Below are 24112 nucleotides of genomic sequence, written 5' to 3' on the forward strand. Positions count from 1 at the left end.
CATGTATGACAATAATTGTTGACCCCGATCGAGGGTTACGTTGAGACCGCCTGTGTCAGAGAAAGGGCACGCGCAGACACGGTGTTCCCCATGATAGTGGAACCCAGCAATGATGGAGGCCGTTCAGTCTGGATGTCTCCCTCTGGCCCGCTCCGGAGCCTCTGCATGTCTGCCACTGTATGCAGTCCGACCAGCCAGGCTCCTAGACTGGGAATACGCGGGCGAGAGCCCCGGTTCTCTGTGCGTTTGACAGTCCGCCTGCCAGTCCGTCGGTCTGTGTCCCCGGTCCTAACAGGCCTAGTGACATGCTAGTGGGAATGCACTGAGCATCTGTGTCTAAATTATTCATCAGCGTTGACCTAGATTAAACGCTTGGATGTCACCATCAGACATTTTGATAAGCGCTCCAGTGCTAAGCGTTGCAGGGAGATATGGAGCTGATACGATGGAGACTGAGATATGAGACGAGAGTAGTCTGGAGAACGTCACTGCGGTCATAGACTCCTCTATGTGTTTCTGGTTTAAAGGCCTGGGCCTATGGCTTGTTCCCTTGTGTGCAGTAGATGGGTTGGAAACCAACGGTTAGGTTAAACTCTGAAACAAAGTGGGACACACAGGCTTGTGTCGCTGTCTGATAAAAAATCAGTTATCTCTAAAATAGAAACTTTCAAGATGTGAAATGACCATGTTTTTTTTTCCATTAAGGAACGCACAATTATTAAACTTCAGAAGCTATTTTGAACACGTTTATTTTTAACAGCATATGAGACATCTCTGGTTACTGAGGGATTAAAAAACTTCTTCTGGTTTTCTTCTTGTTGCTTTCTCCTTATTAAAGGTTTATGCTTCACTAGCCTTCTACTGCACATACCTGTTGCTGGTTTTAAGGAGTTTGGGACAAACATTATCTTTGAAGGAGTTTTTTACTATATTTACAGTGGCTTCGGAAAGTATTCAGACCCCTTAATTTCTCAATGTTTTTGTACAATACTCCATAATGACAAAAAAAAATTATAAAAAATTGAAACGTGCCAATTCAATGAAAAACAAAAATCTAATATCTCACATACATGAATATTTAGGCCCTTTATCCAAGACTTTGTAGAAGGATCACCGCTCGAGTCTTATTGGGTTTGCCTCTGCCAGATTTGTACTCCTGGATTTGGGCTGTTTATCTCATTCTTCCTTCCCGATCCTCTGAAACTCTATCGAATGAAATAGTCAGATTAGTGACAGTGATCTTCAAGTCCCCACATAGATTTTCAACAGGGTTCAAGTCCAGGCTTTGTATGGGCCACTCACGGATGTTCACCAACATGACTTGAAGCCACCCCGGTGTTGTCTTGGCTGTGTGCTTCTGCTCATTGTTGTGCTGAAAGATGAATAATGAGAAGCATCCCCATTTCATGATGCTCCCACCACCATGCATCACTTATAGTGATGGACGTATTAGACCGGGGATGTACCTTGTTTTCACAAGACTTAATGCTGGCATTCAGGCCTAATTATTCGTCTCATCAGACCAGAAAGTCTTCTTCCTCATGCTCTCATGGTCCTCCTATAAGTTTGTTTGGAAAACTCCAGATGCCATTTTTTCACGCCTTTAAATCAGGAGTGGCTTGTTTCCAAACTTCTATTTCAAAGGAGCCCACTGTGCTCCTGAATACTTCCCGAAGCCTTTTGTATGTCTCCAATGGCTCCCTTCTCCCAATGCATTACTGCACTACAACTCTGGACTCAACTCTGGACCTCATGTCAGCCCTCTGCTCAGCAACCTATTTAGACACCAGGTAGGTGCAAGTAAAGATGATGTAGAACAGACAACTTTTGGGTTTTAGCAGTTACGTGTAACGGAAAAATTATAGCGTACCCGGTAGAGTCAAGGGAGAGATCCATTCACTTATTTATTGGAATCCCGGGCATAGTTGCCTCCATGAATGTTCCATATGTTATCTCATCATTAGAGGGTTAAACATCAGACGCATATAAGAGTATGCATTTACATTCTGTGATCCACAGGCCAGTCCACCACGACAACCCCCAATGCAATGTAGACGACACACCTCCCGGAGCTTGGCAGAGTGGGACTCCGTTGGGGGAGAATCTAGACAAAGATGGCCTCTTATCTAAATTATCTTTATTTTAACAGAACATACATGCATACTGTTAGCTTCTGTCCAGTTTTGATCCGTGACAACTGAAAGTCAGGTGAGAACTTTCTTCATTAGCTTGAATCCAAGATGTTGATCTTCCATGCTTCATACATGTTCTCCAATGATTACAAAGTTAACACAGTCTTTTATGCCAGGACACATAGGAGGCGGTCAGTGGTCATAGCCAAATGTTCCACAGTCTATTAAAAGAAAGGTTCATCCTACAAAATACCCTTGTATGTTGTGTTCCCACCTGTGGTCCATGTGTCTATGCAGAGAGTCCTATGACAGTCACATGGACAACTCCTAGCAGGTGGTGTGGATGGGATGTGTGGGGCCCATCAGTAATGGGGCGTCACATGTCCTACCTAGTGTCCTTTGTACATTTGTTTGTTAGTGCCAAATTCAATTACATTTCATGCCCAATCATTTCACAAAACAATTACAAAACCATCAGAATACTGCAGAACCAGCGAGCTCCGGACCTGGTAGGGAAAGAGTAGAGCACCCCTGTGATAGGGGATTGAGTGTTGGTTGAGACTAGGCACTGTCTCTGCTGACATGAAAGGGATGAATAATTCACTGGTCCGTGTCTTGATCCAGGCCCTCTTGTTCCGTCTCTCTTTCTGTTTCACCCTTCCCCTCTCTGTCTCTCCCTCCCTTTGGTTTTCCTCACATCCTCTCCCTCTATATCTCTCTCCCTCTCGGTCTCTAATCTCTTTCCCTCTCTGTCTCTAATCTCTCAGCCTGTCTTTCTCAGTCTCACCCCCTCTCCGTTTCTAACTTGTGCTCTAATGGTGTGTTGTTGTTATGCAAGGGGAGGTAGTGGAGAAACACCCACGGAAATGCTTGCCCAACATCTTGTCAACGTGTAGCCAGAAAATGGAGCACATATGTTACAGCAGTTTATCTTGGCTACATGTCCACAACATTTTGGGCCATCAGCAGAAAGGACTACTCACCCGCCCACTATATACAATGCATTATCTGGTTAATTTGGGACAATGCTGTATGGACCTTAAATTACAAGCTGCACAACAACCATTTCCCATGCCCGTGATATGCCTGGTTGCTGCTCTAAGGTTCAACATTTTACAGACAGTCCCTCGATTGTCTTTCCCGATGAAATAGCAAGATATCCCTGTTCAAAACGAAGTGCCATTTAAAATAACTGAGTAGCAGCTTGCCCTAAATTGAATGGAGGACCATATTTTCTGATCTCACTTGCTGTTTCACAGCCATTTCTTTTAGAATTTCCTGCATGTTCTGCTCAGTGGGTTGCATTCAGCCTTTATGTAAAACCCCGCTACACAGACAATGTAAAAAGCGCGTAGACCTATTGCACTTTGTGTTTATAGTGACTTTGTGAAAGTAACAATAAGCTGTACCTAAACACAAACACATACCCCTGCGAGTGTTTTAATGACCATGCAGATCGAAGAGCAGAGAAGGCAAAGTCAGATTTAGACACATTTCCAATAGCGCTGTTCATAGAAGTCGTTTGTTATTATACATTGCATCGGTGTCTTGCCATTATTTATTCCCAGATAAGCGATTGGGTTTCAGCCGTTCAACCCTGTTTACCAGGAGTTAGGTGTGTCAGCAACAGCCAGTTGTTTTGGTCAGTGTTGTCAGTCACTTCACTGTGGTTTTTAATTCGACTGACCTTTTAACATCGGGGTTTTGCAGTTAGACTAAACCACGGTAGGGTTTTGCATGTTCATACAGCATACATCCACAGGGAAGCACTGTAGGGTTTCAAAGCCCCAGAGAGATGGACATTCTCTTAGACTCAATCATGGTCCATTATGGATCACGTTCCATAGAGGGTTTTACGGTCTACATCCCTTGCAGTAATATTCAATGTGTGTGTCTGGGTCCAGCCGGGTTGAAGACCCGCCGGGTCTGAATGCTGGTTTAGCAAATTCTGCAACGTATGAAATCAATGAACTGCAAGGCAGGCTAAGGATGGACAACAAAACAGAAATAAACAGAGGGATGAAGATGACAGGATTAAATGATTTGAAGTAGACAGCCAAGATTAACCACAGTGCCTAAATGCAGCAAAACATGCAGCTGTCGACCAATCAGCTTCCTGTTGTTGTTTGACTTTTCTGAGAGGAGATCACCCAAGCACATGATTGGCTGCTCTGATGTTTGGGCTTTCCTCCCATTGTGAAGAAAGGGAAGATGATTGGTCAGCGTGAGTAGATTGTATGTAGTTGTGTATCTTTTAATAGAGATTCTGAACCTTTTTTTCCTTTTAGAAAATGGACTAATAATAAGCTGTATTGTTCTCTTCTCCAAATGTACAGTGGCATATTGGGGCTTAGAACGAGTATACAGTAAACCAGAAAAGCTTTTTAGGGGGAATGTTTTGAAAAAAAAACACATAAAACAAAAGCCCAGCAGTCAGCCAGTGAAGAAACAGCAGAACTCTCTGTGGGATACATTATCCGGACAGAGAGGGATGGAAGCAACTAGCAGCTAGGGAACCTTCAGATACACCCACAAAAATAAAGTCTGTATGGCGTAAACAGCACCCTATTTCCTGTATATTCCCTTCTGACCAGGGCCATATGGGTCCTGGTTAATACAGTGTGTGGTATGAAGGGAAAAGGGTACCATTTGGGAGTCAGCCCTTCAGATGTCTTCAACGTCCTAGCTGTTGCCCTCTCCAAAGAGACACTCTGTGAGCCAGAGAGCATTCATCAAATTAGACCGGAGAGAAAACAATGTTGGGGGTGTTGGACGGGAGGAAAAACCCACAGAGACCAGCTGACACTACAGACAGGTCATCACAAAGGTGTCACACACTAGCACACCCACCAACATACATGCACCCACACACACACACACACACACACAACCAGATGCACACACACAAACAGGCACACACACACGTTACAGGTGTGTCTCTTCCATCTCCGCCTGCTACAGAGTCGACGTGCTCCACTTAGCCAAGCTTACACACAACTCTTCTTCCTGGTACTGTTGCGCTGAAGGAGGTGCCAGAAACAAACAGGGATTATTAAAAGATAGCAACAAAGCTTCACCGTTATAAGGAAGAAATGTGCGTGTGTGACATCTCTATGTTTCATATTCCTTGTTAGGTAGCCGTCTGCTTTATTTTAAAGGCTGGGTTGTTGTGTAGCATTTTATTTTTTTTGGACAGTGTGCAGAGATGGTTGTTTTTAGGGCAGTGTGTAGAGATGGTTGTTTTTAGGGCAGTGTGTAGAGATGGTTGTTTTTAGGGCAGTGTGTAGAGATGGTTGTTTTTAGGGCACTGTGTAGAGATGGTTGTTTTTAGGGCAGTGTGTAGAGATGGTTCTTTTTAGGGCAGTGTGCAGAGATGGTTGTTTTTGGGACAGGGTGCAGAGATTGTTGTTTTTAGGGCAAGGTGTAGAGGTGGTAGTTTTAAGAGCAAGGTGCAGAGGTGGTTGTTTTTAGGGCAAGGTGCAGAGGTGGTTGTTTTTAGGGCAAGGTGCAGAGATGGTTGTTTTTAGGGCAAGGTGCAGAGATGGTTGTTTTTAGGGCAAGGTGCAGATAAGATTGTTTTTAGGGCAGTGTGCAGTATGCACATGCATGTGTGTGCTCTCACATGTTGTAGATGTAGAGAACTAACTGGCTAGTTCTGAATTACACTGCTGACTGGGTATGTAGAGAACTAACTGACCGGTTTCTAAATTACACTGCTGACTGGGTATGTAGACAACTAACTGACCGGTTCTGAATTACACTGCTGACTGGGTATGTAGAGAACTAACTGACCGGTTCTGAATTACACTGCTGACTGGGTATGTAGAGAACTAACTGACCGGTTCTGAATTACACTGCTGACTGGGTATGTAGAGAACTAACTGACCGGTTCTGAATTTCACTGCTGACTGGGTATGTAGAGAACTAACTGACCGGTTCTGAATTACACTGCTGACTGGGTATGTAGACAACTAACTGACCGGTTCTGAATTACACTGCTGACTGGGTATGTAGAGAACTAACTGACCGGTTCTGAATTACACTGCTGACTGGGTATGTAGACAACTAACTGACCGGTTCTGAATTACACTGCTGACTGGGTATGTAGAGAACTAACTGACCGGTTCTGAATTACACTGCTGACTGGGTATATTTTTTAGAAAGCAGACTTGCAGCCAGTCAGACCGAGTTGCTGCCTAGCAGGGCAGACTGGACACTCCAGTCCAATTAAAGGAAAGCATGATCAATCTTGTTGGATCGAACAGGAGCGTGACAAAGCTGAAGGAGTGACGACCGCTTCACCGGCTGAGTCAGGTCTCACTTCCACGCTCAGATCACTCTGAATGGTTCAATCAGTGTCAAGGGCCAAAGCCAGTCAATAACCCCACTTCTAACACCTGTGTTCACACTGTGACACGCCAAGATTGACTCTACTTCACTTCACTGGATAGTACTTACTTACTCTAGAGTATTACAGGCTTGGAGTGGGTTAGTAGTACTTACTCTAGAGTATTACAGGCTTGGAGTGGATTAGTAGTACTTACTCTAGAGTATTACAGGGTTGGAGTGGGTTAGTAGAACTTACTCTAGTTGTATACTACAATCTGACCATGATTTAGGATCCACTGCAGGTTCCTGGAATCATCTGGCCCAACCAAGATTTCACACATCCTCTTGGAAGAAACATGTTTAACCTGTTGATTTTATATATATATATATATATATATATATATGCATTCCATCTCCTATTTAAAATTGCCTTCAAATCATAAGCATCAAATTCACCGCAATAATATCCTCTACGTATCTGGAGTCGCTGACAAAATGACAGCTAGCTAGGGAATGTTTCATCTTTATCTTTCGTTGCATTTCCCTTCCCGTGCGCACGTGTTCTCCAAGGATATTTCACCCTTTCGCAAGCGCTGTGATTGTGCTGAACATTCGCCAGTAGTCGATGTTTCTTCCGTTATTCTCCACCCGGCCGCTAAGCGAAGTGTACCCAGGAATCTTCCTCGTGTTGCCTGTGTGGTTGGCCAACAGCATCTGGGACATCTGCTTCAAGCAAAGCCCACAGGTGAGATCAGATTAATGATCTGTGCCTGTGCAATACCTCCACTAAACTACATGACAAAATGGCTTCCTTCAGCACTTTAGGCTGCAGCATTAGATTAACGAGCCCCTGCCTGCCCATGGCCGTACTCTCAGCACTTTAGAAACAGTGGAGATTAATGGGCTAGTACCTGGCTGTGCCAATGCTTGTCTGGTCGATTGTGTTTGACTGGGGTGCAACGCTGTATGCATGGTAATACAGTTCCATATGGGATGGTTCACTGTACCCCCTCAGATTATCTGGGTGAGGCATCGGCAAAATCTAAAATACGTTTTTCACAGCGCGGGGCTTAGTCTGACATTGTTGCCACCTAGGCAGTGACACGGTGTCTTGGTAAGCCCCTCACATAGACCCTATTAGATTGTCACGAGGAACCCGAGAGTGAGAATCCGAGCGTGAGATAGGGCGTCCACCGCGCCATTAATCTGTAATGTTATTGGGTTTCGGACCGGGGTCAAGCCCGCATCACAATGTGGACCTATACGCCATTCAGTCTGGCATAACTGTGCCTAGAGGCCTATGCATTAATATGTGGTTTGTTCTATGGGCTTAATCTTGTCTCAGCTGTGTGGTTTCTGCGGGCCAAGGTTAGTATTTTCGCGAAGACGGGGTCAAAGATCGGTTGATTTGGTTTAGATGTGTCAAATGAATTGCTTGGAAAACTACACCCAGAGTAGAAAAAAAATGACTGTGATTTTATTTATTTTTTTCGTCCCCACTGGCCAATAGTTGTCAGCATAACAAATTTCCTTGGGACTATCACTGCAGTTGAGACTAGGACTGAGATGAGAAAATAAAGTAGAAAAAAAATCAAGCTTGAAACTAGAAAACAATGAATACACACACATTTCTTTGAATACCAGCAGTGCGAGGGCGCTGTGGAGAACAGTCAGGATTTGAGAGCCTACAGGGTGTCCAGGATGACGGTGTTGACCGGCCTATCCACCAAATTCACGGCAACAGGTGTGACTGGTTCTGGACGTCCTTCGTTAAGACGGGATGTCTTGGTATTCTTGGCACTGGGACTACGATACCCTGCCGGTGCTATGGGTCAGAGAGACGTGGAGGAGGTCCAAGGAGACACCTGACAGCTGGCCTCTGCATTCTGCCCTGGTATCCCGTCTGACCCTGCGGCCTCACGTCCGCTTGGGAGAGCGAGATCACACCGTCGTCTGTTACAGTCAGGTGCTCTCATGCTTGGTCCGGCGTTACTTGGCTCAGAGCGGGCATAGAAGGAGTGTAGCTCATCTGGTAGCCTGGTAGCGTTGGGCAGCTTGCAGCTGGGTGACCCGTCTGCACTCCGTGATGTTTTTCCAGCGCTGACACTTTTGATGAGCATCATAGCTGGCAGAGGAGGATTCAGTCTTGGTCCTTTACTGAAGCTTTGACGGTTTTATGGCTCATCAGGTGTCGTTGCGTGGTTTCTCGCAGGCTGGCGCCCCGTTCTCCCCGACAGCAGTGGCTCTGATATTTTGCTCGTTGCTGAGGATAAAAAAATATATGTATTTGGCATCTGGTTCGAATGTGTAAACACGGTCACTCTGGGATGATGTCATGAATACATTTCTTAATGAAACCTATGGTTACTCTGGTAAACACAGTGAACCACATCGATGTGAGAGAGACAGAAATAAGTGATGGAAGGAGATAGACGGACAGGCTGGCGGGGGTCAGGCGAGCACATGGACAGCAACAGAACTGTAGACTGAGAGGAGGGGTATGTAATGATCTCCAGCTATATCTCCTGTCTGTCAGTGCCTTCTGGTGCAGTTGCAGAAGTGGGGGGGGCGGGGGATCAGGACCCCCCCCCCCCTCCCACCAGGAAAAACAAACCACATTGGCCAGGTGATGGATGTGGCAGCCTCAGCAGGCTCCAGCATCTGGCCGGGTCGACACTGGGACAACACTGTATGTCAGACTCATGCACAGGAAATTGAATTTACGTTTGGACGGCTTCCCCAGGCGAGTCTCAGAAAGAGGGAAAGATGTATCCCAAAAAATACTGAACCTGTTCTCTCTCTGCGACATCCTACTGGTCTGACCGCTGCTACTTTGTGGATCTCTGTCCGACATGTCTGTTGGACTAGGCTACCTGAACATGTTGGAGATGTAATAAATGACATTTCGGTGACAAGGAAATTACATTATCGATGAAAATTGGACAGTGATTAATGACAACATCTGTAATTGGTGCTTGGGATGACTCAGTGCTAATCCAACCAGCAATGTTTGGTTCCTGTTATCATTTATAACCAAAAGGGAACCTCACTAGTCTAGATTAACGACCATGTCAGTTGGCTGAAATCCAATGGTTGAAAAGCAATGCACAAACCATTTATATGGGGTTTATTTGAATACTTTCTCATGTCTTCCCTGAACAGTGGTTCACGGATCTGATTTGAATCTGATTTGGTAATTAGCTTCCGACCAAAGTGAGTCCTTGGTAGTTAACCAACTCCTCAAACAGCACGTGTTAACAGATATTTAGAAACTTTCAGCAAACCAAACTTTCAGCAAACCAGTTTCTGTAACAGGAGACAGCACAGTAACCAGGTTGTAGTAGAAGCAGTTATGCACAGCTGCAGTGTGGCCATGCTGACTGGCTGGTGCCTGAAATAAAACCACCTTCACTGCAGTGGTTTAATAAGATGTCCCCGGGCTATACTATAAAACAACTTTGCAGCATAATGTTTTACACCTCAGTCACTCAACACTTTTCTAAACGGTTGACTGTCATTATTCTTCTTCATCCCATTTCTCCTGATTTTGCTAAAAGTCAGAGCACTTGTTTTTTCTTTCTAGCCAGCAAGGGTACGTAGAGATTGGTCTGGGGTGGTGTACATAGAGATTGGTCTGGGGTGGTGTACATAGAGATTGGTCTGGGGTGGTGTACATAGAGATTGGTCTGGGGTGGAGTACATAGAGATTGGTCTGGGGTGGTGTACATAGAGATTGGTCTGGGGTGGTGTACATAGAGATTGGTCTGGGGTGGTGTATGTAGAGATTGGTCTGGGGTGGTGTACATAGAGATTGGTCTGGGGTGGTGTATGTAGAGATTGGTCTGGGGTGGTGTACATAGAGATTGGTCTGAGGTGGTGTACATAGAGATTGGTCTGGGGTGGTGTACATAGAGATTGGTCTGGGGTGGTGTACATAGAGATTGGTCTGGGATCAGCAAATGTAAAGGATTTGAGGATTGAGCATATACGTTGTGTAATAAGCCAATACAACATTTTCCATCAACTCTGTTCTGATTCATCATAACTTTTTAATATCTAATAAATCAAACAGACACTGAAGGGAAATGGCACCTACAGTACTAAGACATTATTTCACAGCCACAAGCTTTTGCTCTTTAAGCTTTCTAATCTTTTGTTTTTAAGCCGCCACCAGTCTGTGTCCTCTAAATGTCAGTGGTGTTTTACGACGGCACTAAACAATCCCTCGGAGGCCTATTCGTTTCGGCGCACTTTCTGTGGTTCAGTATGAGCTTTGTTTGTGCTGACAATTGCTCCGTGAACTTTACCCTCAATTGTTCCTCGATAATCAAATCTAATTTCTGTAAGGAACGCCGGGGTTGCCTGGAAAGCGACGTTCTAAGGGCTGACTAGAGCCGTATTTGACAGATAAATCCACCAGCTAAGCAGTATGAGTTTCCAGGATTTCATTCTAGTCCGTCTTTATCTCTTCATTTCTCCATTCAAACCTTTTAGATTCCAGGATATTGACAGTGTGATTAGCTTGGAGGCGCGGGATTGGAGCAACGATCTGTTTCAGTTCCCTGTTAAACGTGCTCTCCTCTAACATTCAGTTGGCGCTCAGCCCGCGGGTCTGGGTCTTAACACCACGGTACCATCTGCCGGATCGCTGGGGTGAAATGACAAGGTTGACCGAGCTTCTCCATTATTCCAGCTCTTGATTAAACCGTCCCGCCTCTCATTCCCTGTCTCTCTCTCCCTATTTCCCCGCAGACGACGGATGATCTACTGGTGGCGTCGGCGGAGTGTCCGAGCGATGACGAGGACATTGATCCCTGTGAGCCGAGCTCAGGTGGGTTAGGTTAGTCATCTCTTTTATTCCTCTTCTCTCTGGGCGTCGCCGTCAGTCAGTCTCTCACCGTCCCGCCACGCCGTCTCTGTGTCACTGTCACACTCATGTCCAGTCCGCCACTGAGGTTGCTAACATGCTGCACTGAAGCTGCTGTAGGTCATGTCGTGTGTCACCATCACATTTGTGGCCAGTTGGTTCCACTGCGCTCTGAGAGGTCAAATAGGCCACTGGTTGTGGTACAGTCAAAATGTGTGTGTGTGTGTGTGTGTGTGTGTGTCGTGACAGTGTGCTGTCTGTTTACCTAACTGTCCGTTTTTAACTTCTCTGTTAGGATCGAGGTCGATTCGGTTTGAATTCTGACAGTTCGGTTTTAATTCAGGCTTTAAATTCAAACTCACTTTTTGAATTTGAATGGTCTCAACTTGGCACTTGGTGACCACAGCTCATGTGAAAGATTAATCTGTAGAAAAACGTTAGGCTGCAGTAAGATTAACACCTAATGGTGATCGGCATACTACCCATAATACCCAGAGAGAAGCAGAGAGGCAGGGAGGGATTGTTGGTTGCAGATAGTAAAGAACTCTTTTCATTTGTTCTCCATAACAAAGTCATGTGCTAGTTATATTTCAGTCTCTGTTTGCATCTACATTAGTGATTTAAGTACTCACTATTTGCCACGCAGAACCACCGGCTATTTTGGCAACTTGGGAGATGGTCCGTCTTACCCAATATTTAAATTAACTGACTATGCTTCGTGAGATGCTGTAGTGATACATCTTATAAAGCTTTTTCGATTTGAACACTATTGATACTGAGATTTCAACTTGAAAACCAATTGCAATTAACAATAAAAAATAAATACATTTATCCCACATTTACATTGTCTCATAGGAACCAAAGCGTCCAGCTCAAAGTTGCTCCGCCTGAATTCCATAATTGTGAGGCGCAGCATTCAAACGCGGTTTCACCCATTTCTGAACGGACCCATAGAATGGGCTGCATCCTTTGTTGGTGACAACATGCTTACCGTTGCCATGTTCAATCATTTGGGGTTTATTTCGATAGGGACTACACTTACTACACTTTCAATATTTATTGAACAAAATCTGAATTGTTCCATGCTTTTCACCGCAGTGCTAATTTACCAAACCTGCCCTTTATTTAAATGTATGTTTTCAGTGAAGTGCTCAATGGCATGTTCATCCCCAACTGTCGTTAATTACCATTAACTCGTAACAGTCAGCTAGTCAAACTAGCATCCCGTTGTGTCGCACATGAAAGTGTTTATTAAGCTCTGACTTGCTGTAAAATCTTCAGGAGGTGTGTCATTGTTTTTTGCATTGTCTCCTAGAAGAAAACACATAAACACACAGACACACACATACCATGAAGTAAACAAACACCTTTTTTAAGGTGACTGCCCACTGAGACACCATAACAACACTGTCATGTCTCCCTGGTGATGAAGCCAACTCTTTTCAACTAAACTCCTTCTAGCCCAGGTTGCAAGGATTTGTTTGCTGACTATGACTAGCGTGTTTACCAGTTGACTTTACAAGGCTCGGTTGTATACCCCTGTTTCACTGATACATGCTGACTTTCCACTGGGGTTTTTCCTTGCCACTGTACTTCAGCGTTTTAGGCTAGGTGACTATAATGCATGTGCTGTTAGCGGCTGATGTAAAGAGGGCTTTATAAGATACATTTGGCTGATAGATTTTTTTCTTCAGGCTTAGTGTTTACATAAATTACCAAGGCGTACATAGGTGGTTTTAAAAATGAATCCTGATATCCTAATACTGTTAAAATTACTTGCTGGTACCACTGCGGGAAAATAGGGTTTGACGTATCGCTTATTGACTCAAATTGCCCTGTCAATTGTTGCAGTAATGAACAACATATTGGCTTGGAGGATTTCTGCATTTACATAAGTGGGTCAAAGCAATTGCAACGATACACACTAGATGTAATCTCCTAGACATGCCAGACCATATGGACCTGTGAGACAGATAAATGTACAGTACTGTTTAGCTGGTGTCTGCAAAATACAGGGAAGAAACATACTGTATACAGTATTTATAATGTAAAGATATGTTTAATAGCTGCTAGTTTTTTAAAAATCTGAATTAATAATTTAATCACGCCAGCTCCTTGCCAGAGACAGCAGACAATTATGTTTGAACCTGGTGCTTACCTTCAGAATAAAGGCGCTTACCTTCAAAATAAAGGTGCTTGCCTAAAGAATAAAATGATTTCCTAACACCCTCCAAGTAGCTTGATATCCAGGGAAAACAATTTGGTCGAGACTTAAGGCCTTAGCTCTCTCCGTATCGATCAGCACTCAACAATAAAGCCTGCACTAAATTAACGTCAAAGGCATAGCAGTCTGTCTGTTTTGCTTCCTGTTTCTCTTCCTGTGCGTTATCTCTGTCAAGAGAGCAAAGCGGTGAGATTTGAGAGTTTATTACCAGGGTCAGCAACTGGTGGCCCATCAGCCTGAACAGTCCCGAGTTTCTTTAAAAACACTGTAAAATCACTAGGATATTTTCCTAGTTATCTTCACTAAAAATAAGAGACATTACAGTATGTAATTGTGTCTCAATTTAGACACATTAAAGGGAATAGGTGTTGTTTGCATATTCTGTACACTCTGACTGGGCTTAGGGTCAATTTGCACTGTACAAATTACTTTTTATATTTTGTATTATTGATGGTTATAAATATTGGTGATTCAAAATTAAATCGATATAACTTGTGACTGAGACACGATAACACTAAATCCTTCCGTTACCCACTTTCAAATGTTCACGTAAAAAAAATCCAGCAGCCTTTCAGATAGCTAGCAAATATGGACTTGGTATTATTCCGTTTGAATGGGAACTGCTCATTAACTTTTATGAGACAGAAAAGATTGAAAAAAAACTTGAAAAGAATATCTGTATACACAACAAAATATGTTGCGCCATAAGTCAAGCTTGCTAACGTTAGTTACGTCGGTTTCTTTCCACGTAATTTCCCATATCCCCCTTTGCAACAGCCGGTTTCAGCGATGCTTTTTTTTTTGCGGTCTGTTCAGTCGAATGTGAGAAAAACTGATCATTGAAGACCAAGAACAACGTTGCTTTGGGCGCAGCCACTTTTCATTCAGTCTTTCTGCAGTTTACCTGCACTCAGACAGGAGCAGCTTTTTTTATAAGGACGCACTTCATTACAGGTCATCATCTGCTACATAGTTGAATGATCTAGCTACAGTAGTATGGCGTTATTGTCTCTTTCTCTGACAAGGTCATCTGTCTGATCACAGACAGCGCTCCAGCTGCGCTAGGATCCACGATGTGTGTGAAGCTGGCAGTAAGGTTTGTGCTGCTCAGAGGCAAACTCCCTGAGGCTCAGTCTCCATCCCTGAACAGAATTTCCCAGACATCCGTCCTTTTCCCTCTGTGTGATCTCGCCAGCTTGCGGCGGGATTTGACACCGGTTTTGCGGTGCTCCCCTGCTGACAGGTGTGCAACACCTATTCCGATTAATATCCACGGCGAGGTCCATTCACACGCCCGGGCAGAGCGCTCAGCACCGGATCGGTGACGGTTCTGCTGGCTGACCCGGGAATGACTGGATCCTTTGTTACTGAGGCGGTCTGGGACAGTTCCTCGGGTTACTGTACTCACCCACTCCTCGCTCCGCTTGGCTTTCTGTCGTGTCGTGCTATTCACACGTCTTACAACAAAGCACCGCAAGAAAACGATGGCTGTAACATCCAGTTGAATGGAGAAATTCTCCCTTATTTTGGAAATTACCGGCCACACGCAGTCTTGCACGTTGTGTTTGTCAAACATTTTCCTGCTTCCGTTCCACACAACCACAGGTGTGGAGAATCACTGTACGAGAAGATAGAAGGAGCTTCTCTCTCACTTAGTCTCTCTTTTCCTTTCAAACCGTCTCCCGCTCTCGGCCAAGGTCAGTTCTAGATCATGCTGTATATATCACTTGAAGCTTGTCCACAGCAACATCCTCCCCCCCCTCCTGCACCCATCCTCCCTCAAACCCCTGTCAGCCATTGAGTGACATTGATCGGGCCATCTTACTTATTGCCCTGCTTTACTTCTCCTACCTCCGGAAGAAAGTGAGATGTGGCAAGCAGCTGGCTGGGAAGCGTCCCAAATGGTGCCCTATGAAGCTCCACTTAACTGTATGATCGAGGCCCATTGAAAATAGTGCACTGTGTAAGGAATAAGGGTGCCATTTGTGACGCCGGGCCGAGCCGGCATCACACAGAGCTAATCTTCCAGCAGGAACCAGATTGGATCACACTGCAGCAAATTGAATCCTCCCCCTGGTCTTCCACGGTCAGAACTCCACCCGGTGATATGTATGGTCAGTGCCGGTGGGATCGGCCCGAGGCTAAGGCTGGAGCGGTGCTAGACCGGCCCGGGGCTGGGACTAGGGCTTGTGGAGGGGCTTGGGGCTAGTCGTGGCTGAGGATAGGGCTGACACTGGGATTAAGATTAGATCACACTGATTCGAGGCAGTATGCCGAGCACCAGATACATTTGGCACAGTCAGTTGCCGTAGCGGTAGTTTGGCCTGGTACCATTTTGTCAGTAAAGTGTCGGCATCCTGAAACTATTCTAGAAACACTGAACACTCCTCCCCAAGTCCTATGGCCCTAGGTTGGACATTCGGGATGCTCCCTGAGTCCACACGGAGCCAAGACCACCTCGTATGTCCTAATGAGAGCCAGCAGAATGGACCGGGCCAACACTAAAGGGGAATCAAGCGGAGAGAAATTACACGGGAGCTTGATCCAATTATCAATTCCTTAGCGCAGCCAGATAGCCTTGTTATCCTATTGAACGGATTCCCGTGGCGTGAATATGTATCTGGTCTTCACTGTATAGACTTTTGTGTTGAACGATTTTTTTTCAGGTATTGGAAGTTGTAGTATGGCATTGTGTCTTCTGTAGGGCAGGACTGCTTACACGCAGAGCTGCTCTGTCCTTTCCTTGGCTGTTTTAAGTGTCAACTTCAACTGAGCTCTGTCATTAAGTCTACAATTCACATCATTTCGGCCTTCGTGTCAGTTCTGCCTGAACAAAGTCCTGACAAAGAGAAGGCTTACCTGCCTCTGGTAAGTAAGTCGGGCTGCTATCATTCTGACCCCAGAGCATTTCAGCAAATTATCTCTCAGCCCCCCCTACCCCCAGTCCCCCTTCCCTTCTCCAACAACCAGCATCCGTTTGCATGGCCGCTAGGCAAGTGGAGGTTAATCACCTCCATTTTCTCTCCTTCCTGTCCGCTCCTCTTCTGTCCGTCCCCCAGCCTTTTACAGCCCGGGTGACATTAGCACAGAAAACACACAAGTGTTTGACATTTGGTGGCTAATATGTTGGGGTTTTTGATAGAAAAGAAGAAGGGGGGAAAAAAAAAAAACGTTTAAAGAACAAGCACATAAATCAAATGGCAAATGGCGTATTTAGACCGAGGGCAGTGGCGCGAATGGGAAAGCACCCTGTGAATAAATGAATTGTTTTAAAGCGGCGCTTAGATTAATGAAATAATAATGTGTTGCTGCTGGCTGGGGAGGTCACTGCCCACCCATAATAGGCTATTCAATCATACCCTGAGGCATGACGTCTCTCTCCTCTCATCTGTGTTCGCGGTTCCTCCGGTGATCACCATGCATGTCAATGGGCCGTGTTCACCGTTCCAAGTCCAGCCGCACAGGAAGTGAAAGTGTCCCATTGAGGTCTATATGAAATAGAGCTTTGTGCCCTTAGAAACCTGCCATTGTGTTCCGTTATTTGAATAGGTGCTCCCGGGGACACTTTTTAAGGAGTAATTGGAGTCAAACGTGAGACAGTGTTTCCGCATGTCCTGTAACCATGCCCTGAACTGGGAAACTCCCCGAGATCCTCCCACTTCTCCTAAGTACTTAAAACCGAAGAAAGGTTGACCGCTCTATCACCACCGTTGTGGAAGTAAATTCAAATCGCATGTGCTTTAGACCCTTGGAGCGATTGTCTTGCATTTTACTCAGTATTCTTGCCGACCATGTTTTCAATATTTCTATGTTTTGTCATTCCCTTGGGTTGAGATAAATACAGGACAAGGCTTTAGCTCTCTCTCTGTCTCTCTCTCACACACACACACACACACACCAATAACAACTTCTGTGTTCTGAGGGAACAGGATTTCACGGTCATGTGTGCTCTGCTGACTCCACCCCCCTCTGAGCTTATTATTTTCTATTTATCTTTTCAATTATTCCTTATTTCGCTGTAACCTTCCTCGATACCCCCGTCCTTATTTCGCTGTAACCTTCCTCGAATACCCCTGTCCTTATTTCGCTGTAACCTTCCTCGATACCCCCGTCCTTATTTCGCTGTAACCTTCCTCGATACCCCCGTCCTTATTTCGCTGTAACCTTCCTCGATACCCCCGTCCTTATTTCGCTGTAACCTTCCTCGATACCCCCGTCCTTATTTCGCTGTAACCTTCCTCGATACCCCCGTCCTTATTTCGCTGTAACCTTCCTCGATACCCCCGTCCTTATTTTGCTGTAACCTTCCTCGATACCCCGTCCTTATTTCGCTGTAACCTTCCTCGATACCCCCATCCTTATTTCACTTTAACCTTCCTCGATACCCCCGTCCTTATTTCGCTGTAACCTTCCTCGATACCCCCGTCCTTATTTTGCTGTAACCTTCCTCGATACCCCCGTCCTTATTTCGCTGTAACCTTCCTCGATACCCCCGTCCTTATTTCGCTGTAACCTTCCTCGATACCCCCGTCCTTATTTCGCTGTAACCTTCCTCGATACCCCCGTCCTTATTTCACTTTAACCTTCCTCGATACCCCCGTCCTTATTTCGCTGTATCCTTCCTCGATACCTCCATTCTGGCGTCTTCCTGGCTCGGCCACTTCTACTCGACTCTGTGATTCCCAAAACGGTAACTTACGCCCTACATAGGGTGATTATTTTGACCAGAGCCCTATTAAAGAAGCAGTACACTATTTTGGACTTACCCTGTGTGTCTGTTTATTGGTTTTGAGTGACAGATGACATATTTAGTCTGAGCAAGAGGGAGGAGGGGGATCTTGCCTCGGTGAAAATCGGCAGTGCAGTGTGTGTTGTCGATACGACCTGATTTGGACGTGGGGGGTGGAAAGGTGACCCCCAGGACCTTTCCTTTGGGTTCACCAAATGACGGAATTGCTTTCTGCAGAGACCTTAAACAAAGAGAAAAGTAAACATTGCCCGGACCCCCGCCCCTCAGCCGAACACATAAACACACATCCCCGTCCCCCAGTCCCCCCGTCCCCCCGTCCCCCGGTTTCCAATCGAAAGCTCTGTGATCCGTGAAATGCATTATTGCCTGAGCCAGAGGAAAGGGACAGCGTTCATAAAACACGCCGGCGTTCGCTCTCCATACTGGCAGCAGAGTGCCTGGCGCAAGTCGCCCCCGCTGTCCCCTCAGCTTAAAGAGCAAATGCTCACTCACGTGTTCAGATCTGAGCGTTGTCATCTTTCTGTTAGGCTACTACTGCCGTCCTCTTCATCTTCTAACCCTCGCATGTTTACGACTATCGCTGTGAGATGATGGGAATAGAATCGCGATAGATAACACGTTTTCTATTGACTACCGCGTTCCTGGCCCAGAGGATCTTTTTTATTGTGTTGTCGCAATGACTTCCTTTTGCTCTGCACATACAGTAGTGGCCCTGAAGTATCTCCCCGTGTACATTCTACCAGTTATGGTCATCTCAAGTCCCCATGTGGAGAGGCTGTGTACCCTCACGACTCCCAGTACCCCTGTTTGGGAACCACCGCTCAGACCGATACGCCCGGACCGATACGCCCGGACCGATACGCCCGGACCGAGACGCCCGGACCGAGACGCCCGGACCGAGACGCCCGGACCGAGACGCCCGGACCGAGACGCCCGGACCGAGACGCCCGGACCGAGACGCTCAGACCGATACGCTCAGACCGATACGCTCAGACCGATACGCTCAGACCGAGACGCTCAGACACATACGCTCAGACCGATATGCTCAGACACATACGCTCAGACTGAAGTTATTTCCTGATAGTCAATACAGTCTTTAAGTTAGTTCCTGTCAACAGTCAACCATCAAGAGGTGTTTTCTCGGACTGAACACTTGGACTGAAGATTTCAAAACGCAAAACAACCCCATCAGGAACTGCTAATTGTCTTTTTGACATCTGTGTTCACATTTGAATATTCATGACTACATTAGCAGGACATACTGATTAACAAATAAACCTCTTAACCATCCATCCCAGACCTCATTCTGCTAAAAGAGCCACTGGGGTAGCGTCCAAAATGGCCTGTTCTTGCTAAAACAGGCACGGGATTAGCATCCCAAAATTGCCTCTTCTGCTTAAGTAGCTACTGGGGTAACATCCAAAATGGCACCCATTGGCGCTGGCAAAAAGTAGTAAACTATAGATAACGCTTTCCCGGGTGTATCTGAGGTCATGCAGAGACGATTGTTACTTTCGCATGCCCACTCTCGTTTCCTGTCCCTCTATCCACTGGACCCGGGCCCACTCACACTAAGCATTATGGGTAAGGAGGGTCCGGCTCTGCGCCGGACCATTTGCTAGGAAGAGTCAAGCTCGGTTTATTAGTCCTCTCAGCGTCGGTTGAACTCATTTTGTGCTCGCCTGGCCGGTCCGGTGTTCAATTCACAGTCCTTTGAGCATTATCAGCCTGCCACAGTGGGCTTGCACATACACGCTTTGAATCAGACACACTCTGGTCAACACTCAGGGACTTGGAAATAAAACCACACAGACTAGAATTAGAATTATATGTCTATGCTCAGGGCCAGACTCAGCTTGCTGTACTGAAAGTAAAGGGGAGGATGGAGGGATGGATTATTTGGAAGAGGGAAGGATGGCATCGCCACTTCTCAAGGACAAACATCTAATTAAAGGAGTGACTGAAGAAAATCTCTTAGGTTAATATCTAAGGGCAGACCTAATGACTGACTTGCTGTAGGTGTAGGTAAGATAAAAGATGGAGGGACGGGTTAGTGGATAAATAAAGGAAATGAAGGATGGTTGTAATCTCGAGGACATTCGGTTAATTTAGTGTAAAACCCGTCTGAAGTTCATATCTGGTGAGGACTTGATTGGATGCGGACTGGGATGCACTTGGTAAACTCCTGATGTTACTGAGAATGTCGCAGTGTTTGTTATTTAAAGATGCCGCCTGGGGCTTATTAACAGATTACTTTTAACAAAATATTAACAAAATACTTTTAACCCTTCAATTTTGGGCTGGATGTGTAGCGTGTTATTTACATTAGGGTCATCTTAGTAGTAAATCTCAGATCAGCCAATACACGACAGGACACGTAACTAGCTCCAAGTCCCTCTGGATAGTCCCGTCAGCAAAATGACTGAAATGTAAACATGCACAGGTAATGCAAACGTGCACAGGTAATGCAAACGTGCACAGGTAATGTAAACGTGCACAGTTTTCGGGGGGACCCTTTCTGACTCAACTGTGCCACTTTTACAACCAGTGGGCAAAGAAATCGAGGACTGCATCTTCCAGACTGCAGCAGCTGGTAGAGGCATGTGAAGAGAAAGGAGGTGTCACTCCCTCACCTACATGACTGCTTTAAACGAACAAGTCTGTGTGTTCTGTGAGAAAGCTCTACTCCAGCACTAATACGTTGCGGTACTGACCTGTTTGCAATGCTGATGCTTTGCTGACAGGCCAGGTTTTGACAGCTGATGATTAGGGGAAAGAAAGTGTTGTGGCTACTGTATGGCTAATCCGCGTGGATTAGCGTGATGTGCCAGTCAGACAGTTAACTAAGCTCGGGTCTCACTGGGAAGCACCCACCCCACACGCACACACACACACACACACACACACACACACACCCCCGCCGGCCGCACAGACAGGGCTACAGCTATCTACGTCGGCTGTGTTGATTTTGCATTGCTGTATGGAAGCGTCCCCGTCTGAAGACAGACGGTAATATGAGCCATCGGACTGTAGCTGGAGATGTATAGTACATATGCCCTGAGTCTTCTAAAATGTCCCGGGTACAATATTGTAAAGAACATCTAGACAGTATCTATCATTCTGAACATCAGCCCTGCAGTCACCTTATCGTAGCTGAAGCTGGATATATTCCGTGTGTAGGCTATATATCTGCCACGTTACAGGAGCTTTCAATAAATGTCTTGGATGACATAGAGTAAATCTGCACTGTATGTAATATTTTATATTGGTACTGTATATTGGAGCGTTCTCCCTGCAGACATCTTATATCCCTCCTGCATCAATAATAATAACAGTAAAAAATAATACATGACACTTATATAGCACTTTTCAAGGACCACGGGGAGGTCCAATCTCAATAAAGGTATAGTATTATCTGTGTCTACTAGGTAAACATGCATGTATCTTCTTGTCGAGTCCTAAAGTAATGACAGAATTATATAAACCTACAGCTAACACAGAGTTGTATAAACCTACAATAAAGACAGTGCTGTATAAACCTACAGTAAAGACAGAGCTGTATAAACCTACAGTAAAGATACAGCTGTATAAACCTACAGTAAAGACACAGCTGTATAAACCTACAGTAAAGATACAGCTGTAAAAACCTACAGTAAAGACACAGCTGCATAAACCTACAATAATGACAGAGCTGTATAAACCTACAATAAAGACTGTCATAAAGAACTACAGTAAAGACAGCTTTGTATTAACCTCCAGTAAAACCAATGTTGTACTATACTGTATAATATGTTTAGTAAAACCAGTGTTGTACTATACTGTAGATCAGGATTAAAACCAGTGTTGTACTGTACTGTAGATCTGTATTAAAACCAGTGTTGTACTATACTGTGGATCTGTATTAAAACCAGTGTTGTACTATACTGTAGATCTGTATTAAAACCAGTGGTGTACTATACTGTAGATCTGTATTAAAACCAGTGTTGTACTATACTGCAGATGTATAGTAAAACCAGCAATGTATAAAGCCACGTCGTGTAAGCAAACATCCAGGTGTGGATGATAAACGACAGGGTATAAACAGAGCCATGTTTCACAGACACACACGTCTGTCACACACATCTCAGCGTCTCAGCCATCATCAATCCCACTAAAGGAAGGTCAGCCGGCCGCGTGTCCGTTCATTACTGTCTAAGTAGTCCTATTTGCTCCATTAATTCACAACGAGGAGAACAAGAGCAGACCTCACCCTCACCTGAAGCATCCCACACCCCCCTGTCTCACACACACACACACACACACATCTCTTCTCACTCTCCATGTTTTTCCCTCAGTCATCACCTCCCTTAACCCCAACCCTGATAATATTGTTTCTCTGTCCCCCTTCATCCTCCTCTCTCCACCAACGTCCCATTCTTTCCGAGGTGTTTTTCTCCCTCACTAAGCGTATGGGTGCGTATCCTGCCCCCCCCCCCCCGCCCCCATCTCGTCCTTTCAGTCAACCCTAAGCTCTCGACCCTGTTGCAAATTGGCAACAAAAAAAAGAACCCCTAGCCAGGGACAAATTAGGAGAAATAGTCTTTAAAGAGAACCATTTATTTAAATCCCAACTGACAGAGTGGAATCTCTGATCCCGTTTCCCTCCTCCTTCAGAGGAGCAGAGGGACAAGGGAGGGGAGGAGTGGAGCGGCGTAGCAGGGGGAGGGATGGCATCAAGCATTTCCAAGCATTTAGATGAGTGGTCCCAGTACACTATCGCAAATATTGCTGAGAGAGCGAGAGATTGCTAAGAGAGATAGCAGACAGAGATAGAAAGAGAGAGAGAGAGAGAGCGAGAGAGAGAGAGAAAGAGAGAGAGAGAGAGAGCTGGGATCTCTATATAGAGGAACAAGGAGTCACAGGTAGTATTAAACAAAGAGTACAGTCTTCTAATAACCTTCTCTTATTCAACTCAGAGAAGTGTCAGCCTAGTTGCCGCTTCAAGGAAATAGACCAGAGGAAATAGATCAGAGCTTCTCCAACCCCTTTTCAGTACCTCGTATTGCCAAAATATATTCCATCTCTATCATTGCTTCTCTTTTATATGGCATCACAGATGCCATTTAGTGCCACGCTATAACGCTCTGCTCAATCATATTTATATATCATGGCGGAGTCAGGAGTCATGTGATACAGTATCTGTTCGTCTCTTTCTCAGTCTCTTTTTTTCCTGGTATTCCAGGAAATCTATCGGTCCATTTGAAACAAAAACCTGACCCTCCTTCAAGGTCCCAATTGCCTTGCTGAGGGGAAATGACTTGTGCCTGAATTACTTGAAACGTTTAACGTAGTTTGGGGGGGGGGTTGTAAAACGTGAATAAAACAGCAGTTCTTTTTTTTATTATGTCCAGGAACTTCCCTGTTTAGTTGGCTACTTTTGAACAGTGCTCATCAGTGAACAGTAGGCACCGTCTGCCATTTAGGGAGTCAACCTTACAGTAACACTAGATGGGGAGAGAGAGGTTATTCTGGTGCCTCCAACACTAGGTCAACCCTACCGCCTTTCAGCTCACACTAACTTTCAATCTCAATATATTTATCTCTCTTTCGCTCCGCCCCTCCCCCTTCTGCCCATCTCTGTCCACCTCCCCCTCTCTCACCCCACCTCCCCCTCTCTCGCTGTCCTGCTGTGCCATCATGAAGCCATGCTCCGTTCGCTTTAAGGTCGTTTTTTCGCCATCTAATTTTACCCTTGGGTACGCTCGAGTAGAGTTTATAAGAGCGGCCATCATTTTAAACACTTGTCTCAGGCGTCATTTCTCCCTGGGTTT

At 45.4% G+C, this 24112-nt stretch overlaps 1 protein-coding gene across 32 annotated transcripts in view; it reads left to right on the top strand.

Annotated features, from left to right (window-relative positions):
• Positions 1 to 24112, top strand: part of LOC105006738 (neurexin-1a) — a 389916-nt gene that overhangs the window by 359133 nt on the left and 6671 nt on the right. For 25 of the 32 annotated variants that reach the window (XM_034292318.1, XM_034292322.1, XM_034292324.1 and 22 more), the window contains one exon: positions 11214 to 11301. In XM_034292318.1, coding sequence (XP_034148209.1) covers positions 11214 to 11301 — 88 coding nt within the window. The remainder of the gene's footprint in view (positions 1 to 11213; positions 11302 to 24112) is intronic. The other 7 variants (XM_034292326.1, XM_034292333.1, XM_034292313.1 and 4 more) reach the window with 1 other exon arrangement.

This window comes from Esox lucius, chromosome 5, assembly GCF_011004845.1.
Source record: "Esox lucius isolate fEsoLuc1 chromosome 5, fEsoLuc1.pri, whole genome shotgun sequence".
NCBI classification, from domain to species: domain Eukaryota; kingdom Metazoa; phylum Chordata; class Actinopteri; order Esociformes; family Esocidae; genus Esox; species Esox lucius.